This window comes from Ambystoma mexicanum, chromosome 3p (assembly GCF_040938575.1).
Source record: "Ambystoma mexicanum isolate Mex_15411 chromosome 3p, UKY_AmexF1_1, whole genome shotgun sequence".
NCBI classification, from domain to species: Eukaryota; Metazoa; Chordata; class Amphibia; order Caudata; family Ambystomatidae; genus Ambystoma; species Ambystoma mexicanum.
This window is the reverse complement of record NC_090925.1, coordinates 846,136,074-846,152,169: the sequence shown is the minus strand read 5'-3', so window position 1 is coordinate 846,152,169 and position 16,096 is coordinate 846,136,074. Positions and strand designations below refer to the sequence as shown.

At 47.1% G+C, this 16,096-nt stretch overlaps 1 protein-coding gene across 2 annotated transcripts in view; it reads left to right on the top strand.

Annotated features, from left to right (window-relative positions):
* Positions 1-15,884, top strand: part of C3PH16orf54 (chromosome 3p C16orf54 homolog) — a 112,253-nt gene extending 96,369 nt beyond the window's left edge. For both annotated transcript variants that reach the window (XM_069651965.1, XM_069651964.1), the window contains exon 2: positions 13,746-15,884. In XM_069651965.1, the coding sequence (XP_069508066.1) occupies positions 13,778-14,752 (975 nt within the window). In that variant the 5' untranslated portion in view covers positions 13,746-13,777 and the 3' untranslated portion in view covers positions 14,753-15,884. The remainder of the gene's footprint in view (positions 1-13,745) is intronic.
* The last annotated feature ends 212 nt before the right edge of the window (positions 15,885-16,096 follow it).

Genomic DNA, 16,096 nt, shown 5'->3' with positions numbered 1-16,096 from the left:
GCTGCCAATACTGGCTGAGGCTAGCGTGATGCAGTTTCTGGGGGTAAGGAACTTCCTGGGTAAGTTAATGAGTTTGGTTGAGTATGCAGCGTATGAGGCTACAGCCTTAACATGTTTGTGCATGTTAAGCTCAGAGTCAAGGTAGACCCCTAAATCTAAAGATGGGAGCAAGCTACGACCATCAAATAATAATAGCTCAGTCCTAGTAGTGTCTTGTCAAAATAAAGGGCCCAAACTAATAAACCTTTTGCCAAGCCTCACTTCTAAATAAAAATAGTGTGGCAAACAATGTTATGCAAAAGAAAAGTGTTCAAGAAATGATATGTCAGGATATTCAAGCCGTTGGCTTCCCTTCCCCATGTTTTTAGCACGGGATAAGGCGGCACACTCTAATTTAGCACAGTCTCTGCCTTCTCCAGCATGAGGATGCAGTTCAAGACTTCCACATCAGGACCTTATGTGCCAAAGTCTCTTTGTCATGCAAAGTCTCTTATTTCAGAGGGCCTGATGCAACACGACAAAACAGTAAAGTTCCTTTCTTCTTAGGATTTTCACTTATATAACTTCTCAGGTGATTTACTGTTCACCCCCGGGCCCTCCTCCGCCGGGCTCAGACTGACTTTAACACAAAACCTTCAATTGGTCTACCTCAGCCCGGCTCGGGCCACATTCATGTACTTTTCTACACTTTCTCTATTTCATTCAAATCGAAAACTTTCGACTGTGCACAGGATTTTGCTTGGTCCATTGCAGGACCACTTCAATTCACATTTACTCATTCTCTTTCAATTTGTCTCCCCTGTTAGGCTCGGACCAAATGTATCTGCTGTTATTACTTCTCAGCTGGACACCTTACAGAGAACTTCGATTGAGCACCCCCGCAGTGCCGGACCACTCTGTCAAACGTATTGTAGCTTGCTTTAAAGTTCAATCACTCATCAGTAGTTTAACTTCACTCACGTCTCTTATCACACATGTTTTAACAATGTTTGTTGCGGTGCTCGCCATACGATAATGCTGCTTGCAACCTTGGCTTCAACACAGACCGGTCTTGTATCGTTCTCCCCAACTCACTGGCTGTGTTGACTTCACTGATGTTCCTTTGTTCTTGGAGCCAAGGACGGTAGCACGGCAGCTGATGATTCTCCCCACCTTGATTATTGACGTAGGAGGGCCCCGGGTATCTCCGACACACATTGCAGGAATCTTCAGACTGGTTTCTTGGTCTTATGCTTTCTATTCTCGAGGTCTCTGGATAGTAATGGTTCCTTGTCAGAAAGTTCAGGGGAATTTCCCTCCTTGGGATCCCCTTTGGTTTTGCCGCCTTCCCCTCTTGCTCAGCTGCTGTCTTGAAATTGCTGTTTTCTGGTGTGTTTTGCCTCTCTGAGTGTGCTCTTGTGCACTGCCTTTTATCCATGTGGGGAAGTGTAATGGAAGTCAGGTGTGAGACCTTGCTTGACCATAGCATTGGGACATGCCACTTACACGGCTCAGGTGTTAGTCTGTTTTCCCTTAGAGCGGGGCTGTCTGTGATAAAGTGTTTGTGTTGTAAACACATGGGGCGGGGGGGTAGAGTTTGTAAATATCCTACCGGGTAGGATGGGGTAAAGGTGTTACAGGGAAGGGGAGACCGTGTCTCACCATCTGGTGTCCCATTCCTGAAGAGCCCACACCCAGGTGATCTTCCCGCACTGGTCCACCCACAGGAACTGGATCCAAAAGTTATGGCCATGTCCTGGCCACCTGGATGACAAATCCCCTGGAACTAGTGGGTGAGATACTTTCTGGTTTCTCAGAGAAGATACTGGGGTGCTCTTCCCGTCGATGAGAAAGGAAGCAAGGGAGGGTTTAAGGCGTTTGAGGCGGTGTGGCGAGTCGAATATAAACAGCTCTGTCTTATCGTCATTCAGACAGAGATGGTGGTTAGCTGTATTCAATGTGGAGGCCCGGAGATGCGAGATGATGCTCATGGAGGAGAAGCTGTTGCACGTCTTACCTGGTGGTCATCAGCTTACAGGAGGACATCTCGGAGGTAGCAGGGCAGTGCAGGCAGACAAGGAGAGACCCGGGCCTTAGTACAGGGCCCGGCTTCGCCTTCTGGCTCAACCGTGCCTCGCAATTTGATTTGGCCGTCAGCCAATCGAGATGTTGCTTGCAGTCTTCTGTTTTCTTTCAGCTTACAGCCAAGGGCTGGAAAAAGCTTTGGCCATCTTATCAGTGCATTTCAGTCCACTTGTCGCAAATGCTGGAAGTGCCTGGAGCCTGTGCCTCGATTTTGCATGCACACCATGCTCTCTCGCCGATTTCTTTTCATGGCATTAGCCGTTACTTTTTTTCAGGTTGTACATTGACTATCGTGCTTATGTTGATTAGTGCCTGCAGGGCTAGTGGATCTCAGGGCTTTTTTTTGCCATTTGCATCAGTTAACTTCCAAGTCAAAATGTGGGTTTTCGTGCAGTGCATAGTGAGGGCTTTTGACTCCTCCGTTGGCCTATCCAGGTCCCTTTCCATTGCAGCGACTCTGGCGTTTGCTTCCCCTTCCCTGGCTCTTCTCACAAAAACTCCAGGCTGCTCACAGGATGGGCGTCTGCAGGCAGGTCCACACACGTTTTGTGTTGAGTACCTCACTCAACTTTGTCAGGTGTCAATCCAGGGATGTCATTTCACCAAAATGCCAGGGGGTAACAGAAGTGAAATCACATGACCCTTGACCTCTGATGACATCACAGGAAGTAATGTCATTTGACCCCACCCGAAGTGACATCACGAAAAGCGATGGAAAACGACCTTTCACACCTTGACAAAACAGCAATTGGCATCACATTACATTGTTCCTAATTACACTAGGAAACATATGGCTACGATATCACTGTGATATACATTTCATGCAAGAATGGATCACCACATGTATCATTAATATCAGTGTGTATAGACCCATATTACCAAATTACTGTGAATGCAAGCAGACGTCCAAGGCCAAATGATAATGCTATGTTATTATATAGCACTTACAGTTAAGCGCTTTATATAGAACAAATACACATACAATATCACCCAACTTGTGTTGGTACTCATTTATTGACCTCAGAAGGATGAAAGGCTGAGATGACCTTGCCAGGATTCAAACCTGCAAATCACACACACATAGCAGTAGAGAGCGCTCAACCCACTGAACTATCTTACCCGCTATAGCTATTTTACCGGCTATTTAAAAATGAGCAATTACATGTCTGAATGATCTCAAAGTCAGAAAGCAAATTACACTCTGTAGTGGATACCAAGAACTGGTAACTGAGATGAGATTTAACAGCAGGCCAGTTCATCTGCAGGTCTGGTGCTATGTTAGCCACGTCAAGCCTGCGTGGATCTACCTTTCAGACTTCAGAGGCTGGCAAACTACATACCATTGGGAGGGTTCATAACTGTGTATTAAAGAATTTAGAGTAGCGCATGGAAAACAGCACACTCACACAGCACCCCATAATCTGGGCACTCGTTACCTCATACATGCAGACAAACATCCTGAACAGCATGCCAGGGAGATGGGAAAGATAGACACATTACAACAAAGCATTCATTGTGGCACAATAAGATCAAGGGCTACATTATGTGCTATGGTCAAATATTTCCACACTGTGCGCACGCTTTTTGGCACAAGGATTTTGTCAAGTGACCGAGGGCGCCGAGATGGAATGTCTTGTGATGAACGTAACAGAGACAGTGGCAGAAAAAAACAAGCTATAACTGCAACTTGCGAAAAGCAAAATACATAATGGATGCTTATTCTACTCTAAATGCTTTTTTGGACGTTTTTGCCTGCATTGTGAATGTTGAAGAACACACTAAATCAGTGACTCACCCCCCTGAAGTGGGCCTGCAATAAACCTTTAATTAATGAGTCTAGCAATTATTGTAAAGAATTCCAGAAAGACAAATTATTTGTTATTCCGATATTCTGTCTTATTTGGGGTCACTGCTCAGAGTGCTACACTTGTGGAACCCCTTGTTCTTTTTTAACAGGCCTGACCAAGAAAGCCTGCCACTCTAGAAAGAAAGAGTGCTGGCCACAGCCCAGGAGCTTCCAGTTAAAAAAATAAACAAAGGAAAATATATATATATATATTTATTTTATAGGGGTAGCAAGGGAGACCACAGGGGTAGGTAGGGAGAACACAGATGTCGCAGCTGTGACCCCCAAATGACGTCCCTGTGTCAATCTCTCGCATTGGAGCTGTTGAGCCATCCAATTGGCTTCTTTCACTTTTGGCAGCGTTTTAACCTCTCAAAGCATGGGTGGAACTAAAGGGTGCAATTGTGTTGTGCGGGTTGCGGTCTATGTCTCATGATCATTGTCCCTGCCAATGTCTGATATATGTTGAGGAAATGGAACCTTCTAGCAATCTTTTACGCGAGCTCCTATTGTAAGCTGCTATTAACTCTCACTAGTTTCTGTGGCTGCAAGGTAATACGTTCATTGAGGTTGCCCAATGATTGAAATAGTATACACGTAGTAAAGTAGTGTGTATGACAAAACAGATGGACAAGGTATTATTAGTTACCATTTATTATTTGCATCACATTAGTGGTATTTCATAGTGTTTTGGGTTCAGTTCAAATTTTTCAGTTGTTGGTCCCTTGTATTACTTCATACAAGGATAATTTCATGGCCGATAATCCAGTTGAATTTTGTCCTTAATATTCCTTCACGTTGAGAGGTAACTTAATTCCTTCAGGTGCCATAACTCGGATGTCTGATATAGACAACTCCTAAACATTGTGACCTACCACAGGGGTCTGCAACCTGCGACTCTCCAATTGTTTTGGACTTTAACTCCTATGGTCCCTCACCATTGACTATGCTGGCTATGGTGATGGTCGATGTATCCCAAAACCTCCTGCGGTCTAAAGGTTGCAGTCCCCTGCCCTGCGTTATAGTAGCATAGACCACTTCAGCCCTTGCTCTATTGCCATGATGGCACAAAAGTAGTTCTTTAGATGGCCTAGCCACACCATCCAGCCTGGACCAATTGAGGACACACCATTGCGGATGGCGAACTGCACAAGGCTGGAAGTGCTGCGGGGCCAATCTGCAATTGGATGCAGATCAGACATGGTGGTAGGCCAGCCAAGGATCTGGGATTGCATGCCTGTGTGTGCATCTTAGAGGGTTCAGACCGGTGGAGGCCCATCAATAAGGTGTATTGGACGAATACCCCGCCTCCCATTATGGAGGAGTTGAGGAGATTGGAGCACAGAGGTCAACGTCATGGCCAGCCTCCCCTATGGCTAGCAGTGATTGGAGCACAATGTAGACCGCATCGGCATGCCTTCACACCCCCAAGTGTGATGGGGCACCCACCACACATGGGGGAATCAGGGCCTCAGTCCCTACAGCAGACACAGGGTGGTGTTGGCAAACGCCACTCCACAGGAGGCAGTGGGGGCTTTTGATTCATAGCCCCACCATGCACCAAACAGTGAATAATGGGGCTCTGAATTAGATCACTCTTCACCTTATTTCCTGTTTCTACATGTGGACCCAATTGAAGAACCAATGGTGGAGTGAGAAACCAGCAGGGACAGAGCTGCTAGGGAAAAACAAGCAAGTTTAAAAAACCAATGTCGGTCGGGTTGTGTGTGGTGTGGTTGGGATGGGGGTAATGGCATCGTTTTTGTGGACTGGAGAGCAATATGGGGCAGAGGGTGACATTATAATAAGTGCTTCTTTGTTTGGTGGTTATTTGCTCTGGATTGTGTTGCTAATTGTATTGGACATTATACTGAATATTGAGGAGGGCAGAATCTTGGAAAGACAGAAACATATTTTCAGAGTAAGTCGTTTGACCCTATTTAGTTTGCAGGGCTGTCAGGGTTGTCAAGGTTGTCACAGGTTTCTTCGGAACTAGAACTGTCTTTATCCTGAACCGACTCCTCACCTGAATCTTTTGAAGATGACTTGTCTCTTCGTCCCTTTCTCCTTGATGTTTTCCTTTTAGTGAAGAGAAAAAGCCTTCTGCGGTTAGAAGCCACCCTGTCTCCCTGAAAGAACAGGAATGCAAGGGACCCCTTCCCGAAGAAGCCACGAAGAGAGGAAAAAAGCGGATGCTTAAAAAAACCTTTCTTGAGTGTTGAGACTTGTTGCAGAGTAGCTGTATCTCCAGACAAGGGCTGGTTCCAGGTAAGTGTTGATTCCAGGTAGACGCTGACTCCAGGTGTATTGTGGTTCCAGGTACGTGAAGGATCTTGTGACCGTAACAATGATCACGTGATGGAAGGAGCTGGATGCGCTGTCCGTGAACACCGGCAGATTGGGATTCCAAAGAGAAGGAAACCCGGATCGTAAGCAGGGCGGCAAACAAGCCGAAAAAAGGATTAGAGACAGAAGACAAGACAGAAAAGGGAAAAAAGGTAAGAGGAGAAAAAACCCAAAAACGGGTCGGAGGACAGGGTTCGAGCAAGAGAGGGAGGGGCCGAGGAGCCGAGAGAAAGGGGAGGAGATTAGAAGGAGGAAACGAAGTAAACAGAGGGAAAGCAAAGGCAAAGAGGATACAGGAACAAAGGTACTTCCGACTGCGGGCAGTAAAAGACAAAAATAAATGCGGGGTAGGAAGAGGCTGCATCGGACTGGGACCGGTAAGGTAGCGAAAACTGGGCACGGTAGATAAACAAGGCACAGAGTGCGAGGTACGGAGTGTTACGGCAAAAAGTTGCAACGCACTGAACCAAGCAAGGAGGTGTGGTTAAATATGGAAGCAGGGGATAGACCGGCAGAAAAGGCTAGTGCGATACAACAGGAAGTAAAAGGCCAAGGTGGAACATTCTAATGGCGGAGAAGGCGCCATCGGCTTCCTAGACGCCAGGGAATTCTTCTTGCAAACGGCATGACAAGGGCCTCTACCCTTCTAACTTTCCCTAGTTCCCTCAGTCTCCAGGCCAGGATTGTATCCCCCTTTTCCCCTTTCTCGTGATATTTCTGTTTAAGGAACATCAATTTCCTTTCCGTTTGATGGATCAAAAGCTCCTTTAATTGGGTCTTATACCCTCTCATGTGCTCCATCTCCTCCGGTGTTAGGCTTATAACGTCCCTCCCCTCCGGTTGCAAGACTCCTATTTTCCCTCTCCGTTCCACTTCCCGCTTCTCTCGTTCCCTCAATTTCTGGGCTCCAACTCTCATGAGCTCACCTCTAATGGTGGCCTTAAATGTGTCCCATAAGCTCGGAAGCCCCACATACCCATTGTCATTAAATCCAAACTATTCCTGTATATTGTGCAAGATACCTTGGAACACCTGCTAGTCTTTTAGAAGGAGGCTGTTACACCTACACCTACCCCCATGCTCCCATCCCCTCCAGTCCCCTATCACTGTTCTGATCAGGTTGTGATGCGACCACTGTATAGGCTCCATCTTTGTTTCAGTGACCTGTCACGTAACCCCCTTGTGCAGAAGAATATAATTGATCTTTGAATAGGAATCATGGACATGAGAATAGTATGTGTACGATGGGACCTCCACCTGCACCCCCGCATAGGAATCCACCACCTCCAAGCTCTTCATTTATCTGGCTAAAGCGGTTGGCTTGCACTTGCCAAGTCTGAGAGGGGGCAGAACCAGTCACACTCATCCGGTCAGTCGCTGGATCCAAGGCCATATTGAAGTCTCCCCTCCCGCCCCAATATCAGGTATCCCCCACAAAAAGCTGAAGCTTCCCTTTAACTTGGTCTTAAAACTGGGTTTGGCTCTGCATACCTTGTCTATGGATCTAGCTTTGAATGCTGGCTCTCTCCCTTTGACCCAATGAGTTTTGCGTATAAACATCAATTGTACTTTAAGTCGCTTGAACTCCTGCAACGTAATATCCAGCGTTTCCCTTTCAAAGACCGGCCCACCATTCGGGCTCCCGCCTTTAGTAAGGGCACCCTTGTAGCCGGCAACCCCCTGATCTTATGGATCAAGAACCTGCCCAAATTAGCTGTTGTACACCTGACCTTAAAAAACACCCTCACCACACTCTAGTCAGCGTCCGGTCTTTTGCCAGTAAACATAGATCTTTACGACCGGACTGCCAGTCTCCCTCTGCCATCTATATAAATGAGCACTCCAGTTTTATTCCTGAGCCCCCATCACACACAAACCAACCCCGACTAACACACCACCCCTCTCCCTAACCCCCACCCCGGGCCATGAGGGCACTACTCCAGCCCAACTGATAATCAGAAACCTTCCCTGTTCCCATCTACTTCCTCAAGATCCTGCTGGGGGAGGGGTATTCAGTTTCTTAAATGTTCATGCTCCCTAAACTGCTGTCCATCCCGCGAACACACCTTCTTCCGTTCTCCGTCCGCTGCACCCTCCCGGGGACCAGCCATAGATCTAAGCACCTCCTCAGTCATCAATTCCCCCGAGACCCTACAGATATAATCCTCTGCGATTTGCTTATACTTGGATCCTTCAAGTTCGAACACCAATGAAAATGGGAACCCTTACCTGTATCTCACTCCCTTGGAACTGAGGCATTTGTTCAGGGGGCCAAACTGCCGCCTCCTAGACAGAGTGAACGATTAGAGGTCCTGGAAGATGCCGATTCAGGCTGCACCCCACTTCACCACGCCCACTTTCCGAACCTTGTCCACAACCTTAGATTTTTCAGCATAATAATGGAATCTGGTCAGGATTGAGCGAGGGCCGTGGGCACAACCTCCCGCTCAGTGGGCGCTGTCAATGGTTGGCACTGTAGTAATGTTATCATTAGAGATTTTCTTAATCACCTCGTTGATTGCTCTAATGATGTTTCACAGTCCCTCTCCGGGATGCCAAAGAACCTCCAGTTGTTGCACCTCTCTCGATTTTCAAAATCATCAATTTTCAAGGTGATTTCCTCTTCCCTCCTTTCCAGTTCTGAAATACACATATCCATTTGGGTTTCCAGGATGTCCACTGAGGACTAATTGGCCTCCAGCCCCTCCAGTCTATCAAGCGCTTCCACCCTACTGTCAAGGCCAACTATCCTCCGGCCAGTGTATGTGCAAATTCACCTCATCTCCTCCATTAAGGCTACAATGTCTGTCTTTGCGGAAATCCCGTCTGCAACATCTGCCACATTTAGGCTCGTTGTGGGGGTTCTTCACACTGGATAGGGGGTTCCTCCCCAGGCCTATACTTTTAAAGAGTGGCTTTGTAACTCATGCAAGCACGCCAATCTCCCCTTCCTGTACCCTTTCTGACCGTGCTCCCCCTTGGCAGGCCGTGGGCCAGCGAGTGTCGCTCCCCCTCAACAAACACCTTCCTCTGAAAATTGTCCCACTGAGAGAGGGCTGCTAGCTCTACCTCATTCCCAGGGGGACGGGGCCAAGGCTCAATGTGGTTGAAGCCAGGGAAGCTCCTAGGATTGGGAGAATCTGCTTTGGCAGAGTGAGGTTGGGATCGAAAACCACAATCTGCTTCTGCCAATCTGGGACACGGGCCTGCAGTGAAGCATATCCCACGTAGATCGGGCAGCCCGCACTCTGGAAGCAATGGCACGTAGAGCACTAAGCTACACCACGTGGGAGGGCTGCTCTATTCGTTGTTGCTGTATCACTCTTGATCCCAGCTCTTCTATTCACAATGTTGTCCCCAGAGGCTTCAGTCCCGGCGTGGGGACACTGGTGGACGGGCTCCAGCTCTGGATGTTCCAGCTGCTTCGAGTGAGGTGCTATATACCCTTGGGGCGAATGTGACAGTGTCCCAGCCCTCGCTGTTGTGGAAGGCGGAGAGGCAGTGTAGTTGATCCCCGTATCTAATCACCTCTGGGAGGGCCCAGAGCACTTTGTATAGCATAGAGGTCTGTAGGGGTTTTCCCTGGGACCCCCAAGCCATCCCCCTGGCCCCTTTCTTTAGACCACCACCGGACCTGATCACAGGGTCTCCTTGCCGGCGCGTCCTTCGACCAGCTCTGCTCCAGTGCACGGCAAGCGCACTCCCACCAGGTCTGCTGTATGGTCTTGGCGCTAAGCGCTGGTGCACGGAAAGCGATCTCTTATGTGATCCTCCATTCAGCCTTAGTCCACACTTCAACCCTTTAGGCCTTGGTTGGGGTTCTTCTGCTGCACTAGCCACACCTGGACTCACTCAAATTCTTCCGGGCCACTCCCCTCCCTGTGTCTGGGCTTAGTGCTGTCTTTGCTGTTCCTCCTACACTTCTGTCTCATAGCCCAGGCCGGGCCCGGATCCCCACTGCTTCCTGAGCTGATAGGACCTGCTCAGATCTCCGGCGCTGCCGGCCCGATTGCCCCTGTTTTTTCTGAGGGCTTGCCTCGGCGACTCAGGATCCAAGGGGGGTACAACTCACCCGGGACATTGACGACCTTGGGCGAGGCTCAAGACCCCAAAACTCGCGGCAGAATGGGAGCCGCACAGAAGAGCTAGTGCATCTCTTCCCCCAAGGTGGCCAATCAAAGAATATTTTTAAACCGTAACTGGTCTATACATGTGTGATCTTTTTTTTTTGCCTTTCACAGTGTGCAGGTGACTAAGTGTCCTACAAGTTAGGATACTTTCATCTTTCTCATGTCATGTCAGGATTTACAATGCCAACAGTATGCATCTTGAAATGCCCGACTACCTCACCAAAAAAAACTGCAACAGATCCAGAATACAGCAGCAAGACTCCTCCTCAGACCCAGCAAGAGAGACTACACCACACATTATTCAGACTTGGGGGTTCTTGCTCCCAATGGAGATGTGGCATGAAGAATTAATTACACGGCCAGATAAAGAAATGTGAGGAAGAATTGTGATCTGTTATCCTGCCTGGATGTTAACAAAGTCTGCTGAAGAACGATGATCTAGACAGTTTCCCAGAGCAATGCACGAGGAGAAGATTAATTCTAAACCTTCCAGCCTGCTGACCCTACAGAACCAGGCTACTCCTCGCTGATGACGCCCAATGAGGCTGCAACATGTGTAGGGCTGCTTGTACAGAAGGTATGCGACTTAGCAATGTGGGCTGGACTGCTCCTTTTGGTATCGCTCGGGCCCGAATTGTAAATGGTCTTTCCCTGTTATATATTCGCTTGGCTGGCTGAAGAACAATAGTCTGCAGGTTTGCCGAGATCAATGCCAGAGGCAAAGATTAGTTCTAAACATTCCAGCCATCACCTCTTTTGGGCCAGAGCTTGTATGACTAAAACGAGAGGGTCACACTGCTGTGGGTTCAATTAATAATTAGTTTGAGTAACAAGTTATTTGTCAGGGTGTACCACAAGGGTATCACTCAAATTTTTAGGCTGTAGCAGACTCTGAAAGCAAACAGGGTAGTCTGATGATTGAAAAACCGTAAAAAATATTTATTTAACAAAGAAATAGTGTAAATAATACATAAACAACTAAACAAAAAGCAATACAAGAAACATATAAATGCATTTGTTCGATGGTTGGAAGGTTAATAGTCAAGAGACACCAAACACAAAAACCTAAATATAGGATTTTCTTCAAACATTTGAACAAAGTTGACAAAAAAGAATTCTAAAAGAAACTGGACAACAAACTGCCAACTGTATGGTGGCCTAGATCCCAGCCAATATTCTTATTTATGGTTTATATTGGGCTACTGCACAAGTTATTCTCAAAAGAGTTGGCAGGAGTAAAATTGTTCTATGTCCTACGATTTGTTGACAATTTGTTGATAATTTGAGTGATACCCTTGTGGTACACCCTGACAAATAACTTGTTACTCGAACTAATTATTAATTGAACCCACAGCAGTGCGGACCCTCTTGTTTTAGTCTAGTTCTTAATCCCTTTCCTCACTGCTTATGGGATAATTCCCCCCTTTGCTTTGTGTTAGCAGAGCTTGTATGACATCACAACACTCTGACTTGACTTTCCCATGAAGGGAGAGATAAGAGGAGCATCATTCATGTATGTGTTCAAAGAGATAATCAATAATGCAATAATGGGAGCGTGCCTCAAGAACCAATCTAAGGGTACACCAGAAGAGGCTGGAGAAGACAGCCAGGTATGGACAGATGCAATGAGCAGGATGAGTGAGTGAGTAACAAAAGTTCCTTTTTTTAAATGAGATTTAATTTCTGAGACAGTGAGACCTCCTCTCCACTGTGGTTCTGTACAAAGGCTGTCCACCCAGGATCACTGCAAATTGAGTACCGTATGTGTACTGATGTGTGGAGACCCCTGAGCCCAGGAGCAGGTCATGCAGCGGTTCCCTGTAGATAACGAATAGAACTGGTGTCGGGATTGAAGCATGCGCCACATCGCAGGTCCGTGGTATGGTGGCGTGGACCTACATGGGCCCACTTTGGTGAGAACAGCTAGCCAGAAAGGAAGAAAACCACTCCAGGATGCTAGATTTTATTCGAATGTGGGAAAGGTATTGAAATAAGCTGTCATTTGATGGCTGTGTCATATACCGGTGAGAGACCAAGAAGTACAAGTGGACCGTAGCCTCCACTATCCAGTATATGCATGGCATATCCATTACATAAATAGTAGCTGTTTTAGTGCCACACCCTGGGGAAAAACTTGATATATGGGAGTAGAGTAAGTGAGGATGTTTAGATGGTGTCAAAGGGGAGTTACCACATGTTTACTAAAGCCTGTACCCAGAAACCACCATCCAGTAAGTAGGAAAAAGTTGGAGGGGTCGAATGTGCCCAGTGACGGCTTCCTCAGCAGATGGTGTAAGATGGACCGTTTTGAATAGTGAGCGAAAACGGCAGATTTGGGTTATTTTACTGAGGTAAAAACAATTGCGGCGGAATTGACCATAGTCCATTTCGCTGCAAATATGATTTTACCTCGGTAAAAAATAATCGGTCCCCCCAAACCGCCAGTAGCCCCACAACCACCCCTACTTACCTTTTCTCAGTCCCCGCGGCCTCATCCGGTACCCTGCAGCGTCAGTTCTGTCCTTCTAACGCGTGTCGGATCCGGCACTGCAGCGTCCCTTTTTCTTTTTTTCATCCTTTTTCTTTTTTCATCCTTTCTTTTTTTCCTTTTTGGGTCCCCCGCAACTCCTGATGCCAAAAATACCGAACATGGGGAGCGGCCGTTACCTCCGCAGTCCCTGCTCTGCATGTTTGGTATTTTTGGCAGCGATCAACTGGTACTGGCCAAAATCGGTCAAATGTACCATTCAATCGATTTTTTTCAAACAAATTGGGTATTTAGAAAACGGCATGGGATAAAGATAAGGAATGGGGATCATCGCCAAATGATGTGTACTACAATAAGGAACAAAAAGTAATCAGATCAGTAAGGTGAACTTAAAGGACCTTCCTTGAGCGTTGGGACATTGTACAATTTATGAAAATGGTGCATGAGGGGAGGAAACTATTAGTGCTATTCTCAGAATGTCTGATGTATTTGAAGGTGTGTAGGAAATGTCGTCACATTTCCAAGAAGGTTTAAAAATGAATGAAAGGATGCCATCCTTCATGTTGGAATGGGCTGCACGTAAAGACGAGCAAAAGGCGCAAACCAGCTGCTCCACAAACGTTGCTGATGACTCTTTAAGGCAGGAATCTGTCTGAAATATGGCCTCCTCAAAGTTAGAAGATAGATGGTCCCAACTAAATTTTGCATTGGAAAAAGCGAACTTTATTAAGAGAACATTTTTTTTTAAAGTGGGTGAGAGGCGATTGTCCTTAAATGAGCATTTCTTTGCCAGTGCTGACATGTGATTGTGTAGTGATGACACGACTTGCATTTTATAACACTGAATCTACTTCTTATTCTCAATTTTCAGATTTTTGCTGGTGGCGCACAGAGAGAACAGCGATGGCAACTGCGTCAATCCGGCGCCATGCCGAAGCCTGTGGCACACTGCTGGGGATGGCACTGTTGGCATGTTTCCCCGCTCCAATTTTGCTGGAGACAACCAAGCTCTTGGGAAAGTCTGAACCACCCACAGGCACCTTGCCATGGTCTCCTTCCAACCAGACAATCACCACCAGTCCTGAAATTAACCAGACTATGATATCTCCGACAGTGACCACTTCAACTGAGACGGTGACCACAGCGCCCGAAGACCTGCTCTGCCAACGCTGCCTAATTGCAATGGTAGCGCTAGCGATAGTGGCTGGAATTTTCATGATCAGCACTGTTGTGTTATGCAGCAAATTTCTGACGCAGCGACGGCAGCACTCTCCTAAGCGCCCGATCATCAAGATGTCCGCAAGGAGTTCCCCTACTGGCAGTTCTATGCAAGGATTGTGGATTGAGCCGGCGGCCACCATGAAGGAGAGATCAGAGTTCTGGTATGGTGGACCCTCCAGGAGGAAGGAAAACGGACTAGCAACCCCTGCCAGAGGGTCCAATGAAGATGTGGACCCCTGGGCTCAGCCAGCTCCTTTGAAGGCCCGCGCAGCCCGGCAGAATTCGATGTCCTTGGCAGGCACAGATCGGCACCTTCTGGCCCCACCACCGGTTATGCTGCATCAAATCTCTGACTTCTGGCAAAGGGAAGGGCGGTCGGACAACAGTAGCTTTAAGGCTGTTCCAAGCTCGCTTGGCACTGTAAGTGAAGTCGGCGTTGAGTCCAACAGCACAGAGGAGAACGGCTCGGAGTTCTTCCAGGGTGGATCCTCCATTGCCGGGCGGATGGAGGTTGGGGACAGTGGAGGAGGTGGCGGTGAAGAGGAGGAGCTCCCAGTTGTGCAACCCAAGGTGACAGCAGAGCAGATCTCTGCCTTTTGGAACCGTAGTCGAGCCTCGGAGCACACGTTCCGGAATGGGGAGATTACTCTGCTCTGAATATGGCCAATGAGTTGGAGCCATTTTGAGTAAATCCCTGTTTGCCATTGTTTTCAGTGCATTTTCCTCTTCTCGGGTCACTGAAACAATCGTGAAGAAACACCTAGAACTGCATAATGCAGCGATGGAGCAATCAAGCGCATGCCACGCCTCGTGCACAATTGGTGAGAAAAGCAGTCTCTGAATTAATGAAAAATCGATATCCTGAGCCCAGATGTTTAACTTTTCCTCACTGCAGAAATTTGCCATTTTGACTTGTGTGGTTCATGGCTCTGCCCAGTAGCCAAGCTTATAAATGGCGACTTTGAAGCACTGATGCAGCAGCTGAAAAATGATGGTTTCCAAGGCTGCTCTCGACGATGGCCAGCGCTTATAATTGTTGCACATGTATGATTAGTCCTAGTCCCGAGCTTACTGTGCCCGGACACCCACCTTACTCCTGGCGGATGACGCCCAATGAAGCCAAAACATGTCTGAGGTTGCTTGTGGATTCGAACAGAAGAGATGTGCCCTAACAGTTTTGGCTGGACTGCCTTCACCTTTTGGGTGGAACCAAGACTGATTTTCATTTGGCTAAAACAATAATGGTTTGGAAGGCTGTTCATAGTAATTGCCAGTGGTTATGCTTAATTCAGAACCTTTCTATCCATCACCATTCCGTGCTTTTGGAAAAATATGTATGATAAACAGTTATAGCCGAAGTTGTAAATGTATTGTTTTCTAATGCGCTGGCCACCAAGTTCCATCTCTTGGTACATATCTGCAAAGAAAACTAGCCAGCCAAAGGTAGGATATTTGTTGTGATTCCTGGTCAAGGGTGCAACCAGCAAACCCTGTTTGTGTGGATCCGAAAAGTGTGTGCCTAACAGAAAGATTGCGTGTTTAACACACACTATGTGTGCAAAATCACAGAAGCAGTGCCCAGAAGAGCAGTCTTTCTTCCTCAGATGGGTCCTGTCACAACTGGATGCTCTGCCTATAGAAATACCACAGGCTTTAAATATTGTGCCAAGAAATATATTTTCACCCATTTGAACACTCTGAGGAGATGTAATGCACATTAAACCGTGCCAGTTAATAACATGAAGTCAGAATGACAAGGAAATAAAACACAATCAGAATTGCTATCAAACGGAAGTGTCCTTTCACAACATGCCAATTTACTGCCAACGTGATGCACACATAATGGTGTCATTGCTATCAGTGTGTTACTCGAGAATTCCTCAGAGCTGCTAACACTAGGATGCTCAATGTGACACTTTTTAATGGCTGCTCAAATATGTAATGATGCTTTCAGCTCATGGCATTTGATCAACTCATGCCATTTGATCAATATGCCAGCCT